The 18,945-nt window shown below is 44.2% G+C and overlaps 1 protein-coding gene across 6 annotated transcripts in view; it reads left to right on the top strand.

Moving 5' to 3' along the window:
* Positions 1–18,945, top strand: part of BICD2 (BICD cargo adaptor 2) — a 79,032-nt gene that overhangs the window by 26,460 nt on the left and 33,627 nt on the right. For all 6 annotated transcript variants that reach the window (XM_032699355.1, XM_032699351.1, XM_032699352.1 and 3 more), the window contains exon 2: positions 9,726–9,938. In XM_032699355.1, the coding sequence (XP_032555246.1) occupies positions 9,726–9,938 (213 nt within the window). The remainder of the gene's footprint in view (positions 1–9,725; positions 9,939–18,945) is intronic.

The following is an 18,945-nucleotide window of genomic DNA, read 5'->3' on the forward strand; positions in this document are numbered from 1 at the left end:
TGAAGGTGAGGGTAAGAAGGAAGGCAGTGATGTCAGCAGAGGTACTTCCATGATGCATTTGCTCATTTTCCAGTGATATATTGATCATGCTGAATAACAGTGATTAATAACACTAGATGAAAGGTTTTTCTTCTATGAATTATTGTAGCAAGGCTGTGTGAGGCAAGTGCTTAAGATACTCTGCATTGTCCTTTATGAAGTGTGTAATTTCAGTGTGATCTTGTTGAGTTTGAAGGTTCATCACATACCTTCTCAGGACTGTTGGTGGGCTTCACTGAGTTACTCTTTGAGGTCAGCTGCCAGAGATCTAGTGTAATGTTTACAGATCACTGCTCCTGGTTTTCAGTTTCTAAAAATTATTTCCTTGTAGGTAATACATCAAATTTCTGCACTGTCATTTGTAATGCTCCTCCTGGCAGTTGTTCAGCTCGAGTGCCTGCAGAGTGGTGTCAGTCTAACAGGACACCAGCGTTCAGAATCCGTTTGCAGTCACTTCTTAATCCATGTGCAGAGGAAGATGAAGACACAGTGACCTGCTTAACAGGGTCAGCCTGATGTTGTGTACTGCCCTGTACAAATAAATCATTCCATCAAATTTAGCAGAAGGGTTTAAAAACCAGCAATCAATGATCAAAATTTCTGTAGTGTGATTTCTGGAAAGAAGGAGTTTGAGCTGTGCTTCGATGCTGCAGTGGGCAGGTAAGGGCACTCTTTGCACTTTGAAGTAGAAGTGTCTTGTCTCCTCTGCTGTCAAGCTCCTAAAAAGTGCTGATATTCAGCAGCATTAACTCCTTCTCCCACACATCTCCATCTTTCTTTCTTTTGAGGCCCGGTCCGGAGTGTTTGCTGGCAGCACACAGGACCATTAGTTCATTGATCTATTATGATGTACAGGAGAGAAAGATGCCTCAGGATAGCTTGGTTTATGTTTTTCCTTAACCCATCAGACCTGAAATTATCCTGAAAGGAGTATTTTCTTTCTGTCGACTTCTGTGTTGCTTCCTCTCACCTTCCTGCCACCACATGCTCCTTTTCTTTATTTATAAGAAAGCACAAGTGTATGCTCTCCAAAACCCCCATTCCTCTCTAATTTAAGCTCAGTAGAATGCACTTGGGGCCTTTTAATTTTTCTTCCCTGCTGCAGTTGCAGCCATTTTTCTTACCAAAAAAAAAAAAAGAAAAGAAAAAAAAGAAAAAAAAAAAGAGAGAGAGAAAAAAAGAAACCCCAAGCCTTGGCTGAGTGCCCATTGCAGTCACTGAGAACAGCTGGAGCAGCTGCTGGTTAGCACTAACTCCAGGACAGGCTGGGGAAGGCAGCAGCAGGTTCTGAGGTGGCCATGGGGACACCACCCTGCCCACTGTGTCCAGCACAGGACACTGGGGGTGAGGAAATGCTCCACACTGTCAGCAAACATATTCTTGATGTCAGTAGTTACATGTGCTTGTGAGTGACAGTGACCACATGTTGGGAGGATGTGTATTTAGCTGATTTATAGCTCTGGCTGTGAAACAAAACTAGGGTTCACATCTTCAGGGGCAACTGATGCCCGCTGTCCTTCATGGCAGATGAATGAAATACCTTGTGACTAATGTCCTTTGGCTTTTAACTCCAAGCTCTCCAAAACCTCCCCTTGGAAGTCAGGGTGGACAGTAATGAGTCCTGGCAGGGCTGGCTTTGCTCAGTGACACCAAAGGGAGAGTGTGTACTGCCTGCAGCTGGAGGGTAGGATGTGTGCTGATCTCTGCTAATCAGCACAAAGCCTTGTGAAGGGAAAAAAGGCTAGAATCTCTCTTGAGTTGTAAAGAACAACTGAAATAAAATGCCTTGTTTGATGTTTAGTCTTATGACTTTTACCCTTCCTTTTTTTAAAAAAGGACATCTTGATTAATGACACCTTTTCTTATTGGGGCATTGGGTTCTGTTTAATTTTTGATGGATAAACCACTTTTTTGCTGCAAGAGTAGCTAATGATAGCCTTCTAAATGGGGAAATATCTGCAAATCATTCTTGATTTTCAGGAATGAATAAGCAGGCACCTCTGTGTGTGTTTCCTCTGGTGAAACAATGGACATCACTCTGCTTTTCAGACTTGATTGAGCAAGGCAAGGGATTCTTTTCAGACAAGCTCTCCTATATTGCCTTTCTCCTGTATTTATGCCAGCTTTTCTAGTTTGAAACTAATTCTTCTTCTTCCTAACATGCCTCGTGGAGGAACATGTTGTGCACATTCCGTGGCTGTGATAACAAGAAGGGCTGAAGCAGCCCTTAAACATCACTGGGTGAGTGAAGGCGAGGGTTAATGCCTCCTGCTGCTTCATCTGCTGAGTACAATTAGCATCATATAGCAGTGTTTCACTGCAGAGGAAAGGGCAGCATGGCATTTATTAAAGACTGCCCCTCACTGCTTGACATTTGAGCATCACGTGTGGCTGGATGCACAGCCTGGAGGATGGGGAGGAACACACTTCTGGCTGGGTTAGTGCTGCTGGAGGACAGGCACAGGCCAGGGAGGCTTCACGTGAGAAGAAATGAGCACGAGGGACAATGGTGTCCTATTTTCACTCATGATTCCTTTATGGAAAGGTTAAAGAAGAAAAATATGCACACTTGGGTGTGTAGGCTGCAGGCAATCCACCAGTGATACCCTGCCTCTCACTTCCCAGTGACAGTGCTTAATTAGAGCCTGCTGGGATGAGCCCTTCTGACTCTGAGGCATTTGTGGTTGGGCAGGACTTGTGGAGTTTGCTGCCAACATACTTTATGGTGTTGGATTGATCCTGTTTTCATTGTGGTTTTTCAACCCCCCTCATATACTTTTGAAGATTACCTTTTAATCTCAGAAAATTGGTTATTGAAGTAATTGCCTGAGGAATTACTGCTGGGGAATATGCGTTGGTTCCCATGAGCATTATGGTGCTGTTTGCAGGACAGAAGATCCAATTGAAATGAAAAAAATACTCTCTTGTATAAGTGCTTCTCATTCAGTCCTCTGACTCTGGGTGTAATGATGTAAACATGCTCCTTCTGTTGATTACACTTCTGAAGAGACAGCCCTTGCCAGTGGTGTGATTGTGTGAAAATATGTGGGAAATACTAGTCATGGCTCAGAGTGCAGGTCAGGAGTGTGCACAACCTTCTCACGTTCATTATGAAGTCCAAAAGTAAGTGTTCTTCCTGGCAAATTGGGTTTATGACAATGTCAGATGAAGAAAAATTTACCAATGCAGGGATTGCCTTGAAAACTGCTGCAGAGCATAAAAGTGCTGGAGTGTTGTCGCTGTGAAGTTTGTCCTTCCTCCTGTATTGGCTGGATAAATCTCTGCTCAGGATAAGTACATTTTTGGACTAGTGCTCAGGTTGATTTCACCTGCTTCTTCATATAATGGGAGAGTGGAAAAGGTGAAGTATAAAAGCAAAACTTGTTTATTGTGTTCCTGACTAGTTGTTTGGGGTTTTTTAGATTTACTACTATTCCGTATTTCACGGGACATTGGGACTCTCATGTCCCTACTGTAGGTCAGGAAACTGAAGCAGAAAGTGATGGAATGGCTTTTCAAACAGTCATACAAGAAATTTACTGAAGAGCTGGGAATAAAACCAATCTCTGAAGATTTATGGCTGCTAATACTTAACTTATTTAACAGAGACTGCCTGAAGGGAAGGAATTGCAAAAAATTAGATTCCACATTTAATATTAGCAAGCAGTTTATGAGTAAGGGTACTTTAGTTTGTTGTTTGTTCCCCTTGTGCCCAGCATATTTTCTTTAATCTTTGGGAGGGAAGAATTTGGAATGAGAACAGGAAAATTCTGATCTTTTCAGGCAGGATGGATGAAGCTTGTGGGTTTCCTCTGTGTCTGCACCAGACCTGGCTGAGAAAAGACTGCACGACCAGTGTAGGATGACTTTTTTTCCCACTCTTCCTTTTGTTCCACTCTTTCCCTTTCTAGTGCAGATCTTTGTACCTGTGCTAGTTTGGGGTTAGATATGAATTGGTGATCTGGTTTTGTGCAAGTTGGTGTTGTGACACTGTTGACCAGCCTTTTCTCCTCCCCTCTCATGCGTGTCACGCAGTCTGTTCAGCGCTGTGGTGCCCAGGCATGGGCAGGATAGCTGGATCCTGCTGTGCAGGACAGTGTGGAAGCAAGAATCAGTTCCTGGTGGAGGTATTTGCTTGTAGAGAGGCGGAGTAATGAAGTTGAAGGTTGCCAGGTCAGGAAACTCTGCAGGCTTTTGGTTTATTCCTTCTCTCATGTTGATGTTTGATCTTGGGTAAGGCCTTAAATCTCTTTCTGTCTCTGGTTCCTTCATGGAAAATGGGCTGTAACTCCTTTCTATGAGAGGTGAATTTCCAGGATTAGAAAGAGCATGAAAATGTTGCAGGTAGCTTCCAAAGCCATAGTAAACAGCTTGTCACTTCACTTGCTCCAGCATCTTCTGAGAGCAGCAGCATTCCAAGGCATGGCAGTAAATTCCTGCCAGGTGTTCTGCATGTGGATTACAATGAGTGCTTCCACATGGTTCCCTCACCTCCTGCCTTTGTGTCCCCCTCAAGGGAATGGTGGGGCACGAGAGAGGCCTTTCCAGGTTGCATCATCCCTGCTGGTATGAAGGTACAGTTTCAGCAGGATGTGGTGAACCAAGGGGTAGTTTGAGGTAGCTGAGACCTGTGCTTCTCTTTCTGTGTGAGCAAAAGTGTTGCTCTTTGTGATGCCTGTGGGGCCATTTTGTGGGAGGACACGTTCAATATTTTAAATGAGAAGAGAGTAACCTTTTCAACTCCTTAGCATGTTTTATCTGTATACCATGGAGGAGCTGCCTCAAATTTTAACTCAGCAATGGGGTGATGGGCTGGGACAGCCTGAGACATTTCAGCATGGGTCAGGAGTGTCCAGAAATAATTGCTACTTCATACCTGTTGAGTGGCCTTTGTGAAACAAAAGGATGGTTTTGCCATGGGCAGGTGTCCATATAATGACAGCTTTGAGATTCAGAAAGCAGTTTGAATGTCTGAGACTAGTGAGGGAGTGCCAAAGAAGCGGAGCTGCTCGCCTTGTCCAGGAGAGAGTGGGCAGAGGAGTAGCTCTGTCACACCCAAGCTGGGACCTGCAAGGGCAGGTCTGGGAGGGTGTAGGGAGAGACTAATGCTGTGGCTGCTCCTCATGCTGGGTCTTGTGTGTGCCTCTAAGACTCAAGAGCTGTCATGTTAACACCTTTTCTCATAATTCACTTTGGAAGCAAACTGCTTCTTAGCTGCTTCAGCAATTTCCACACCTGAAGCCAAGCTCTCAGCTTCAGTAATCCCTTGGGTCACGCCTATAAGAGGACCCTACATACCAAATCACAAAAGCAGTGGAAATGCAGCAGTTGTACCTGCGAACAAAGAAGTCAAGTGCTGGTGTTTTTAAGTGAAGTGTCTTCTGCATTGCTCTGAGCCATTTCCACTGTCTTGATTTAGACTGTGTTTTATCCCTCAACTTTTTTTTTCTTTTTTTTTTTGAGGGCTCATATCAAAAGAATATTGACTGAGGAAAGAGGCTGCAGCCACTTGCCAGCTGTGTCTGGTATGGCCAACATCTGGCCACTAGTTCTTGTAACAGTATGTGGAGTTGCTGCTTAGCCACTGATGGAGGCACAATTGCTTTTAGCCCTCCAGTGCAAGTTAATGCAGTTTAAGTGTCTAGCTAACTAAACTGACAGGCTAAATTAGACTTTTATCATCAAATCTTTTTATCCCAGCGGCAGTGCACTGAAGCAATATATTCTAAATATAGGCTCCAGTGTGTTTTTACCATTTAAAAAAACGCCATCAGCGGAATGTCTCTCTAATCTGTGAGGAGGATATTGTGATCTTATAAGGCATTTGCATTTCTTCCTGCTGAACCTGAAACCTTGTTAAATCTCGTGTAAGTCTGATGATCACACTGGCTTAGCTCGAATGGAAGGAAAGGAGCATCAAGAGCCAGACCATGCTGCTGCCATCCTGTCCCTCCTGGCATTGCCAGAGCATCCCTGCTGGTTTGCTATGGCTGGTGGCTTGGGACAAGGGAACTCTACAACCAATTTCTCCTCTGCTGTGCTGCCCTCAGATCTCTGAGAACACATAGGAGCCTGGTATTAATTCAAGCAACACAAGACTCTGAAGTCATCTGAACCTTGTATTGTGGTATCAAAAACCTCTTGTTTGGTTTTGGGAGGTTTTGTTTTCTTTTTCCTCTCAAATGGCAGTCTCTTAAAAGCAGGGGCACTTTGTCCTAGCATTATAATGGCACAAAAATGCCTTTTGTGTTTTAGCTGCAGCTTCCCCAGTGCTGCTGAGGACAGTTTGGCAGCAGTGAGGTGTGTGAGGTGAAGCAGTGCTTCAGTGAAAGTTGAGAGAGTGATTTAGAAGCAGTGTGACTGAGCTCAGAGGCCTTGCTGATGTCCAGGACTTCAGTCTCAGCTGTCAGGAAAGGAGGGATGAGCTCTGCTGGCCCACACTGATGCTGTCAGCAGCCCTGGCACCCAGCTGGAGAGAGCCAAGGAGGACTGAGTCAGTGGGAGAGGAAGGTTAGGTCATGCTCAAAGGATTAGGATGTTTAGGGGAGCACATGAAAATGCCTGTGTCTCACTGCAATCCAAGCCTGGTGCATTCATTTGAGGACTTTGCTGAGAAACTGTTTAGTCACAGTGCTGGTCTGCTAACTGAAGAATGCAAGAATGACCACTTTACAAGAAAATTTAAAATGAAAATATATGAGTGCAATGCACGAGAGGAATATACTTTCCTATATTACATTCCTTGTTCCCTGTAAAGATGTGCCAGTCTCTTCAGAGCAGCGTTTTTGTGCATGTTGGTATTACTTTGTTAGATCATTTTGGTCATGATGAATTTGTTATTTTGGAAAATGTGCTATGCTTGGTGAAGCCATGGAAAACATCTCATATTTTGAATCGGATTGGTGTCTTGCTGTAATTTCCTTGAGGCAGCTATTCAGCAGAACGTGGTGCTTTGCAACCCTCAGGTCAGAAACTTTTATTTTGTGGAGAGATATCTAAAGCATATCATTCCAGTGTAACTGTGAGCAGTTTGCTTCCCTAGTAGATGGAACTGGAGTTTTGGAAGAGAGGAAGAGCAGAGTAACTTTGACTTCTCCTTCTGTGTTTTAGGTAACGTTAAAGCAAAAGTGGATGGGTAGATGCTGGACTTGGGGATGTGTGAAGGTTTAGGAGTTTCATGCATAGCAGTAAAAAGTCAGTTTTTCTTTGAATAGCTTGATTTAAAACAGGTCTGAGCTGTAGCCATGGCAAGTAATTGCATTGCCCTGTAATTTTGCACAATTTTGTTAAAAGTTTCCTGTTCTACCTAGTCTGTTGTGATGGAAGTCTCAAAAACAGTGAATGGTTGACAGCAGAGCATGGAATTAACAATGTACCTTCAAGCCTCTGAACAAAAATATGTTCTCTTTTATGAAAACTTGTAAACTGACAAAAACCTATCAGGTAAGGGTAGGATTTTAAATACAGACTTTATTGTTGTAGGATTTTATAGAGGCAAAAAATGCATAAACCTATGAAAAATAAAGAGATGTTTTACATGGGTAACTCAATGTTAATAACTCTTCCAAATTCACATTAAGCATTCCACATCAAGGCTTAAGGCAATCCCCAACTCTGGGAGATTAAGTGGTTTCTTGCACCTTTCTCTGAAGCATCTGGCATAAGACTCTGTAGGAGACAGGATATTGGATTTAAAAAAGCGCCCAGTCTCATCTGCTGTGGCAGTTTCTGTGTTAAAATACTCCCTGTCAATTGTGACTTGGGCAAAATGATGACACTCTCTTTTTCAGCTGTTAAAGGAACCTGAGGCCCAGCCTCTGCATCAGAAGTTTTAAGAGCAAATGGTTCATTATTCCCAAGAATCCTTCCCTTAGTGGCGTTCTGAGCTCCTCGGTGGAATCATGCCTGGACCCTGTGGTCTGGCTGATCAGCTCTGGCTTTGAGTGTGCTGAGCTTCCCTGTGCTTGTTGGCATCCTGCAGCCAAGCAAAGGGGGCCACTTCACTGGGCAAAGAGGTGCCCAGAGTCCCTTCCTCTGTGCCAGCAATTGGTCATAAACGCTGGTCTGTAAAGGGTGGGTCTTGATTTGTTATGGGGAAAAAAAGATAGTGTATTTGAGAAGCTGGCATGATTTTTGTTATCCCTTTAACATTTATGGAGATCTTGGGTATTAGGCTTTTAAGCTGCTTTGTTGAAACTCATTTGACAAGGACTTGCACAGATGGTGCTTTACTTTCTGTCGGAAATGTGTTGCTTTTTATTTCCCTTGGGTCATCTTGGTGAATCTGGCTAGAATTTCTTCAATGGACATTTGCTTATCTGAAATAAAATTCAGTCTGATAGGAGCAATATCTGGGTGTCTTTAATCATAGACAGAGCTAGCATATTTGATCAGCTGTTTCAGCCCTGGTATAGACAGTAGTTTCTGTGCTATTAATATGCCTGCTCTAATATACAGAAGTAATAAAATACTGAAATCTGTTTCTCTTCAAAGCAGATTTTTTTCCTGCACTGACAGTATTTTTTCTGAAGAGCTGTCAAAAGATGATCAATTGAAAATGCATGATTAGACAAGGAGTTTGAGATGCAGCTCTGTCCTTGACCTGGCCTGATATTAATGTTGGCCGTGAAAACTTGCCACATGGACAGTGGCATCCCAAAAGATCTTGTGGCACCTGAAAGCTCCAAATAGGCCTTGGGTTGGATTGTGATGGACGCATGTGCAGCACTTAAAAAAGATGCCATTTGTAATCTCATTGATTTTGGCCCATCTGCCAGGCAGTGTGTTACAAATAAAACTGCTGGAAGTGGTCAGCTCTGCTCTACATCTCCCAGGGGCTGTGGGAAGGAGCTCGCCCATGGCTGTCCCCTCAGCAGGGTTCCCCACATGTGGGCTGCTGCTGCGGGGAAGTGTTTCCAGCAAAATACCCCCCCCCCCCCAAAAAAGAAGCCAGGAGAAGGCAAAATAATGCCATTGTCAGGTCTAGGCAGAGCCAGACTGTGCTGAAGGTGTTGGGTCTGTGACCTGCCTCTAAGTGCCTTTGCTGGCACGCTGCTGGCGATGACATCTCGGAGCAGGGAGTGCAGCCGGCTGCGGGAGCGTCCGCTGACCTACTTCAGCCAGCGTGACCCCGCGGGCTTAGCCTGGTTCTGGAGCAGCCCTGCTGACCCCGGGTGGGAGGGGGCTGTAATCCTCAGCCATGAGCAGCTGCAGGGAGCTGTGTCAGGGCGAGTCAGTGTGGAACAGGCTGCTAATACCGACTGTGTTCGCAGGGATTCCGGTTTTGCGGAAGCGAGTCTGACCCTACCATAGAGAACATGTGTGTGCAGCAGTGTCTGGGCATCTTGCAGTCATCTGGTTGAAAACCAGTCTTGTTTTAGCAGTCAGTACATCGTTGTTCCCTCCCACAAAGGTTCTGTGTGAGCATTCTGTGCATCACAAAATACCTTGGATTTTGGATAATGCATAATTCAGGTGCTGCGGTTTATTTTCACGAGCCCAGTGTTGGCCACTCAATAGCATTTGGAAGTCTGACCCCAGAAGAGGAGAGTGTAGGAAAAGTTTACATTCCTTTGCATCAAAGAAACGTATGAGGGTAAATATTTTCAACTATTAAAAACTGAAGTTACTTATGCAAACTTCTAGGTTTACTAATAAAAGATGTGTTCTCTCTGACTGTCCTCTAGGCTTTTGGACAGGCCCATACCAACCACAAGAAGGTAGCAGCAGATGGAGAGAGCAGAGAGGAGACCTTGATCCAGGAATCAGCTACCAAAGAAGAATACTACATGAAGAAGGTTATGGAGTTGCAGACAGAACTGAAGCAGATCAGAAATGTCCTTGCCAACACACAGTCTGAAAATGAACGCCTTAATTCTGTCTCACAGGAACTGAAGGAGGTGAGTGAAGGTGTGAAGGGGTGCACCACAGCTTGCATTCTTATGTTTTCTTGTGCTATGTAACACAAAAAAGAGGAAAATTCTTGAGCTGAAAGGTGATTTGACAGACAGGTGGCTGCATGTTTTAGCAGTGCTGGTACTGTGAATACTGCACATCAGTTCCCTCAGTCCCAGAACTGCTGCCTTGAAAAGCAGAGGAACCTGTTTAGGCCAAGCACAGGGATCCTTGGATGTACTTTTTCTGCCTCACTCCCAGTGCAGATTTTCTTGCTGCAGAATATTTGTGGTATAATTTCTCTTTATATCAGTTTTTCCACCCTAACTTCTGAGAGTGTGGGATCATAGCAAAACACTGAATTGCATGAAGAGACTGATAGTAAAGTTTATAGTCTTGTGTTTTCTCTCATGAAGTGACAGCTTTTACTTTTACATAGGTTGCTTAACGTACTACCTCAAAGTAGGTTTGACCTTTTTTTTTGTTTTCCTATTGAAACCTCATATTTTTAAGGGGAAATAATCGCTAAGAAATTGACTTATAAAGTTTAATTACTTAAAAAATCTGTAGCTCAGCACAAGTCACTGTGGCACTGGTGCAGAAAAGATTGTTTTGAGAGCTCAAACCATTGCTTTAGTTCAGAGTGGTAAAAGCTACAGAGACTGTAAACCACAGATGGATGGATTAAACAGTCAGCAATTATTACTCCTGAGCTTTCTTGCATCTTCCTTTGAAGCACTGGGGACTAGTCTGGTCTAGTCCTGAGCTAATTGACTGGGCTCCCCTGCCCTGAGGGGAGGTTATCCAAGAGCTCCAGTCTGAATCTCAGCTTACTCCACGTGAGCACAGCTGGAAGTGTCTCATGTAATTTCTTCTTTGTATAGTAACAAATACGTGGATAATATTTGGTGATAAAAGAGGAAATGTGGGCTACTTCTGTGGAGATGTGGTGGTTCCCTAGTACCTCTTGTTGGGGTATGACAGAGAAGATTCCTGGTGCAAGCTGTCACAGGTGATCAAACAGGCCAGTCAACTTCTCCTTTAACTTCCTGGGTCCTGGCTGTGGGATAAGAGAACTGGAATCAGGCTTTGTCATTAGACAGGGAACCAGTTCCTGCAAACACACACAACTCTTGTCTATATTTCCTGACCTTTAAGACTAGCTTAACAGAAAACCTTCCCACCCCAGAGGCAGCCTGGTGTCTCTGAGGGATTCCAGACCCTGCTCAAAGAGTGCTGAGCTGCAGAGTCCCAGTCTGCTCCCAGTGTCACTGCAGCTGTTTCCTTCCAGATACTGCCACATTCCAGTCACTTTTGCTTGGAGCTACATTTTGCTTTATGCAGCCCTGAGATGAGCCGTTTGCAAGGTTTTAAAGTAGGTTTTGTCTTGTGCTTTGTCCTTCCACCTCCCACATACAGCCTTTTGCACAAAGACCCCAGTGAGGATGGAAGAGTGCAGGAAGAGGAGAAGTGGGTGATGGCAGGTTTCTTGAGAAGATTCTGATTTTTTTTTTTTAAGCTTTTCTCTGTTGAAGGGGGGAAGAGGCATTTAGTCACTTGACTAGAAATAAGGGCTGATGATAATTTAACTGGCTGTGACTGACTTCAAATGGAAACTGAGCTCAGTTAAAGAAAAATAAAAATCAAAATATAATGTGATGAACAACTGGAACCATGCAGTTAGGGGTTCCTCTGCCTGTTGCATTGTGTCATGGTGCTACATGTATTCATGCTCCTTTTTAGCCTCACTGTTTCTGCTCCTGCCAGTAAACTGGGGTGGGGCGAAGGGGCGAGAAGGAAAAAAGAAGTGGCATGAAAGCTTTAGTGTTAAAATGAAAACATCTGGGCCAGTTGACCGTGTGTGGTTTGGGATTCTTTTCCTCTGAAGATGCCCCATGTGAGTGTTGCATTCTGTTTTGATTTGCCTTTTATAATTACTGGTAGGAAACAGTGAGGCAGGGGATGTGAACAGAACCTGTATTGGCCTCCTTATGGCCCACAAAACAGCCAAGCCAACGGGAGCAACTTGAGGGACTTGGCTTTTCTCATATGGTGCATCAGAAAGTGGTTCAAACAGTCACTGTTTCACCATTGCTGTCCAGTAAGTGGAAGCAGGAGGGTATGCACAGGCCTCTTGTGATAATGTATAGGTCAAAATTTTTAATTGGAAAGCTTTGTGTGAGAGAAATCAAGGAGAACGTGTGGCTGTAGTAAGCTAGTTAGCAAGAAGAGCAGTGTGGTTTTCCTCAGTCCCTGGTGCCATGCTTAGCTTCAGCCTGTCTCCTGGTGGAAGTTTTATGTTGATATTAGTCCAAGGAGACACTGTGCTGGAAAAAAGGCTGCTGTAGTCTGAAAGTGTTGGGGATGGAGGTGGAATATGATCTGCTGGTTTATACTGCAGAGTGGAAATTCCTTCATTTTTTTCTGACTGCTGGTGAAAGAAAAATTACTGTAGCTCTTCTCCATCTTCTTGTAGAGAATGTTTGTGGACAGACCTAGTCTTTACTGTGTGTGTTTTGGAAGCCCTGTGTTAGTGCCTATCGAGAGCACTGACTTGCAGGATGTCTGGGGGAACAGGAGACTTTACTTCCATTGCAACTGTTCTGGATTTGATCCAAATAAGAGGGAGGATGTGGAAAGTGCTTGTCTGTGTGTCCTCTGGCCAGACAGAGGGCTCTTCCTGTCAAAACCTGAAGGAAGTTCAAAAGAAAGCAAAACAAAACCCCACAGGAAATACCCTACAGGAAATCAACTGAGGCTGAATCTCTGCTTTATTTTCAAGGAAGATTTACTTGTCAGGGCTGGCTGCAAACATTTTTATCTGCTGTTTTGTAGCTGTCTGACAGGATAGCTTTACTGTTGCTAGGACTTTGAAAGAATCTGTTCAGTCCTTAGTAGTGGCACAAGGAGGGTGGTCGAGTTCACCAGCTCCCCTTGAGATGCTCCTGGCAGCAGTGGTGGGTTGAAACAAGATGTTGGCCTGCATCAGTTGGAAGCACATTCAAGCACATCATTCCTTTTGTGACCTCCCAGGACACTTGCACAGAAGCAAGGTGTTGTTTCTGGAAGGAGAAGAGTGATATTTGGCACACCTGGGGTTGCTGTAGCAGACACAAGTGATTTTGATGCCTTCTGTTGAATTATCCAACTGAGGCCTGTCAAGGCAGGCCTACGGGGTGGTTACCCAGGGCGAGTTTCAGTGCTGTTATTAACCAGCTCAGCAGCTCCTGTGTCCTGGAAGAGTCCCTGGAAGGAGAAATTGTTAATTGCTATTCCTTTTTAGTCTGCTTTTGTCTCTACTGTGTTTTAGTGGCACAAGAACAGATTTCACAGGGTGATCGGGCTGTGAAGTCATGAGGCGGCTGTGGCCAAAACAGAGAAGCTGAAAAATAAAGGAGGGATTCTTTACCAGGAAAGGAAAAGGTGTTCTGATCATGTAAACTAAGGAAGGAAATATACTCTAATGTGTGTGCTTTTATATATGTCAAGCTGACATGACATGGTACAATATAATATTAAACGGTATGTTTTAAACCCCCTCAAGTTATCAACCACATATGAGCAATTTTCTCCCTCCAAAGTTGTAAGATGGAAACTGTTTTTCTGAGGTTTGTTCCAAAGAAACTTTCTTGTTCTTCGCTAACATCTAACAGGCTTTATCAAGTGTCTAGACCTGAAGGATAACAGGCACCATGCAGTTACCTGGCCTGCTGTGTGCAGGGGGCTCTCTCTCTTTTTTTTTTTCTGAACACAGACATACAATTGTTTATCATGGGGGGTTCTTTCTTTGCTTTTAACTGTAGAAAAATAGATACCCAGCACATAGACCCTCCATTCTATTCTCTAAACCATGTCTCTAAGCACCACACCCACATGTTTTTTGAACACTTCCAGAGGCTGTGATTTCACCACTGCCCTGGGCAGCCTGTTCCAATGTCTGACCACCCTTTCAATGAAGAAAATTTTCATAGTATCCAATCTAGACCTCTCCTGGCACAACTTGACACTATTTCATCATGTCCTGATGCTTGTTATCTGGGAGAGGAGCCTGGCCCCTACACAGCTATGACCTCCTGTCAGGGAGTTGTAGAGAGTGAGAAGGTCCCCCCTGAACCTCCTTTTTGCCAGGCAGAGCCCCCCCAGCTCCCTCAGCTGCTCCTGATCAGACTTGTGCTCCAGACCCTTTCCCAGCTCCCTTCCCTTCTCTGGACACACTCCAGCTCCTCAAAGTCTTTATTGTCATGAGGAGCCCAAAGCTGAACACAAGTTTCAAGTGGAAGCAGATCATCAGTCACTGGAAGCATGAGATGTGCTGTCTTAAGTCAGGCCACTGGACCATGGCAGCCTTCCACATGCCTTCCCCAAAATAATTGCTAGTAGTCATCTCTCCACATCCTTGGACATGGAATCTGCAGGTTCTTGTATCAGCTTTCTGGGCCTTGCAGTTAAAATACTGCAAACAGAGGTGGGAGAGGTATTGCTGGGGGGCCTGGGACACAGTCTGTCCACAATATCTGACTGCTTAATTGCTAACAAGTATTTATTTTTTGGAGCCAGTGTTTTATCCATGGTAGGCCATTAAGTTGTTTGTTAGACCTACTCTTCTCAGAGTGCTGATGGCTGAGAGTTCTTCTATAAACTGGTAACCCAATTGCTAAAGTTCTCTAGGTTTCCTCAGCATCGTCAGGGAAGGAAGAGTGTTCCTAACAGGTCTCTCTCCCACGAGGATTTATAGCTAAGATACTGAATAGTCCTTTGTATTGCTTTCTGTTCCCCCCCCTTGAACACACTGATAACCCATCCAGGAACACGCCCAGCAGCTCTCCCCTGCAACCCAGTTGGGAAAAGCCTCCGTGTTCTGCATTCCCTAAAAGTGCTGTCGGGAGCCATGCTTAAAGAAGGCATGGGGTTTGTTCCAGCAGAGAATATATGGAAGCAACACTTTATTGTGCTGTAAATTGCACACTGTGCACTACAGGTAAGTGGCCAAAAGTGTTTTCAAATAGTTTATTATAGTATATTCTAGATTTGAAGCCCTCTGGTTCAGGAAGTCTGACCTGTAGTTCTGTATCAAATTAGGAGGACTCTTCCCTTTTTAAATAAATGGAGGAAAGGGAGGATACATTTTCGGTTGAACAAAAATCATATTAAATTCTCAATGTTATTTCTGTGATATTTCTGGATACATTGCACACGTCAAAGAAACTTGAGGTAATGTTAATCATCCAGCAGAAATATGCTTGTAGAGTACTTCTGTACACATTCACATGGTGCAGAGTAAACCCCTGTTCCTATTCTGAATAGTGTCTAATCTGTAATGCTACATATAAAGGTGAATAGCTTAGAGAAAGGGAACTGTTGAAAGATTTATTGTCGTTCATGATAAGAATCTTACAGAAGAAAGGAAGAAAAAATTACTTGATCTCTAGAGATGTTCCTTCCAAGCAAAAAAAAGATAGTAGCAGAGCAGCTTTTGGAAGCTGAAGTGGGAAGACTGGAAAAAGAGGTCAGAGATGTGAATGGCATTAAAATGGTGTCAGATGCATGAAGTGAGGAAAAGACATGTTTTTCATGGAGAATATGACTTGGAGTAAGGGGAAGGAAGATGACTTTAGTGGTAATATTTGAATTGGTAGTGAAGGAGGCTGGAAAGCTCTGAAAGTTGATGGTAGAATTGGCTGCTAAGGAGTGATGGAGCTTGGGGTTTTGGCAATGTGAGAGTTTTGATTGTGCTGAAGGGAGGGGTGAATAAAGGCTTTTCTAGAAACCTTGTCTCTGGAGGTGTAGGATCCCCATGGAGGCAGAATGAGTTGTGAGAGAAACTCATCATGGTCACCAAAGAAACAGGAGCAGGGTTGTTGACCTAGAGAAAGAGGTGAGAAGAAAGTGGAGGGTCGGGGTGGGATGTTGGCAAAGGGCAAGGAGCTCCTGTCTAAGGAGTTAAAACAAAAATAGTAATGTCTTTGTTGCAGAATATGGTGAGCTTTGCTAGAACACCCCTGTAGCAGAACTTTGTGGGTGGCTTTATGCTTCAGCCTGGGGTACCAGAGGAAGCTGCCTGAGGACCAGGACTCGGGTGCAGTCTGGAGGCAGCAGAGTGGGAGAGGTGGATGTAGAGGCAGGTGAATCAAGTTGTTGGGAAAAAATACAAGCAAGCTGAAGTTGTAAGAGAGCTGACTGCTTTAAATAAACTTTTATAAATAAACCAGGTTGTGGGCTGGTGAGGCATGGAGAAAAGGGCATTTTGTTTAAAAGAAAAAAAAGTGTGCCAAGAGGGTCACTCTGCCGGGTCGTGTTGGGGCTGTCTGTGGGAGTCTCCTGCCAGTCCCTGGAGCTGGAGAGGACAGGCTGCAGGAGGCAGGTGCATTTACACATTGTCCTTTTTGCCCTGAAATGTCACAGAAATCGATGTCTTTAGCAGCCCTGAATTTGAGAGTAAAGCAGCAGTGTGACACAGCTTTCAGTGTAACACTCAGCGGATAAAAATGGTTCTCCCCCATTTCTCCTTGTTCAGGGATTCCCCAGCAGCCCTTATCTTCTAATGGAAAAGCCTCTGAGCACACAGGCTCTTGCAGAACCAATTACCTGTGGGGTTTTTGTTACCTTTTGGGCCTTCTTGGCCCACATGTAATGCACAGCAGTGTGGAAGATATTTCTTGGTTCATTGCTGGTTATTTTTAACTATGTGTACAGAAGCGTATAATAAAAATAATAATGCTAAAATACACTGGAAGTTATATCTGAACTGAGCAGCATGGCTGGAAGTCAGCTGCTGGACGTGCTCCAAATGTAAAAGTGGTTCTGTCTCTAAAAGCTGGACAGCAATGACCCTGGTTCTTGAAGGTGCTGAGCCCATCACAGTTAGTGTGCAGGGTTGGATTCCTTGTCCGCTGATGTGTTGAAAGACTTAGAAGGGTCACAGTGTGAATAGGTGGGGTTTGGTTTGGTTTGTTTTTTTTTTTTTTTCTGCAAAAACCTGCCCTCTGTGCAGTGCCAGAAGTTCAAAGGCAGTTGCTCATGGTGTGATAGCTGTGTGCTGGCTCAGCACACTGGTGATGGCTGCGGGTGGCAGCTGCTGCTCTCTCACTCCCTTTTTATTTACAGTGAAGTTGGGTTTTATTCCTTTTTGGTAGTGATTCATTTTTAAAATTTTTTTTCCTTTAGCAAGAGCATAGTATTTCTATGAAAAGGCAGTACTCTATGTAGTTTGTAGCCATTTGAAGCATAATAGAAACCCATTCTGAAGAAGACAAATTGTCGTAGAAACCTGAGTTGATGTGCTTTGCACGTACTGAAGGAGGCATCTGTTCATGATTTCTCTATTGTTGTTGTGCAGTGATATATTCCAAGGAAAGATGTTAACAGCAGTGTTTCCCTTGATGTGGTGGCTGCTGCCTGGAAACTCAGTGTCCAAAATGAACTAATGCTGACAGCGGGGACATTGAAAGTCACCGTTTGAACACTGCGTATTTTCAGATTTTAAAGAAATATTAAAATAAACTCTTGCTCTTCTGACATTATAACACTCTAAATATGATCCTCCAAGTTTCAATCAGCAGATAAGATTCCCAGTTTTCCACTGTTTGGGAATTGACCTGGCAGCACACTTGCTGGGGGAGCTTTTCATAGCTGTGTTATAACAAAGTCGCTGGGCATCTGTGGGTGCCACAGTGATGGCAGGATGAGTCTGTCTCTTCAGTCACAGCTCCTGGTGACCTTTGGTCTGCCCAGGGTTTCTGAGAGTGTGAGCAGTGGAGAGAGAAAGCCTCTTGTAATCTTCTAACAGATGTAAAATCAATCTGCGCAGTTGAGGGGAGCTGGAGACACACTAATCAGTGAAACAATGGCTTAAAGTCGCTGTGCAAAGTGTTAATTAAAGAGGTTTGTGTCGTGTTTGTTGTGTGTGTGGTTCTCCCCCCCAGTGACTGAAAACTTCCTCTCTGCTGGCAGTGGGATTTTAGGATGCAGAAGCAGGAGGTTGCTTTGTTTCTCCTGTGCTTGGCACTGCTGCCACTCAAGGAGGTGATCCTTGGCAATCCATCCAAGAAGGGTTTGTGTGGGTCAGATTGGCATTTTTTGAAAATAGGAAAGAGCATGTGCCACAGTGTGCCTCAGAGCTGTGCTGTGCTTGGCAAAATCCATCCTTTGTTTCATCTTGTGGTGCTGTACAGATGGACTAGTTCAGAGCTGCCCCAAGATTTATTTTCAGGTAACATTTGGAAGGTTTTAAGAATGTGGCTGGTGACAAAATACCTCTTGGGCAGAAGCACAAAGAGCCAGCCCGGGGACGTGCCTACAGTGTCACAAATAGCAATGCTCTGCTGTTGCTGCCCTTGTGACTCTATCAAAATCCATTCTTTTTTTTTTAACCTTATGGTTTGGTTTTGTTTTGATAATGCTCTTTAGCCTTTTCTTGTTTCGTTTTTTAGGTGAAATAAATTTGGGTTGGTAACAAGATCAACTCTCCCTCCATAGCTCCCCATAAATGCCTGCAGATGGAGGGGGTCCAGATTTTTTAATTGGCACTGCTTAGAATGATCTCCCTTTTTTCATTAGTCAGTGGAGCTACTCATTAACCCCTGCTACTTGTTAGCATTTGATTGCTCTGAGGGAGGTGTCTGCTGCTCTAAAGTTGAGCAGATGGGAGCAGCCCAGAGAAATTGGTGTTTTCCTGGACCAGAGCTACCTGTGTGTCAGTCTGACTCTGCTCTAAGCTGTTCCTAATGTAGCCAGAACTGAAGGGAAATGCTGAACCAAATAACACGATCCAAACTGCTGTGTGGGGTAACTCAGGTTAGGGAGCCAGAGAGATGACCTTGGTTTTTCTTATTGGCGTTATCCTGGCCCTCCATTGTTGTGGAGATTGAAAAGACAACTGATTGCAACCTTATAAGTAACTAGTTTTGATCTGGAGTTTGAGACTCTCTGAGGAGGTTCATGGTGTTACAGTTGTGTGGCCGCTGTGAAAGTCGTGAGCAGCTCCAGGAGCAATGTTTGTCGGGACAACTTATG

Source organism: Chiroxiphia lanceolata, chromosome 11, assembly GCF_009829145.1.
Source record: "Chiroxiphia lanceolata isolate bChiLan1 chromosome 11, bChiLan1.pri, whole genome shotgun sequence".
Classification (NCBI taxonomy): domain Eukaryota; kingdom Metazoa; phylum Chordata; class Aves; order Passeriformes; family Pipridae; genus Chiroxiphia; species Chiroxiphia lanceolata.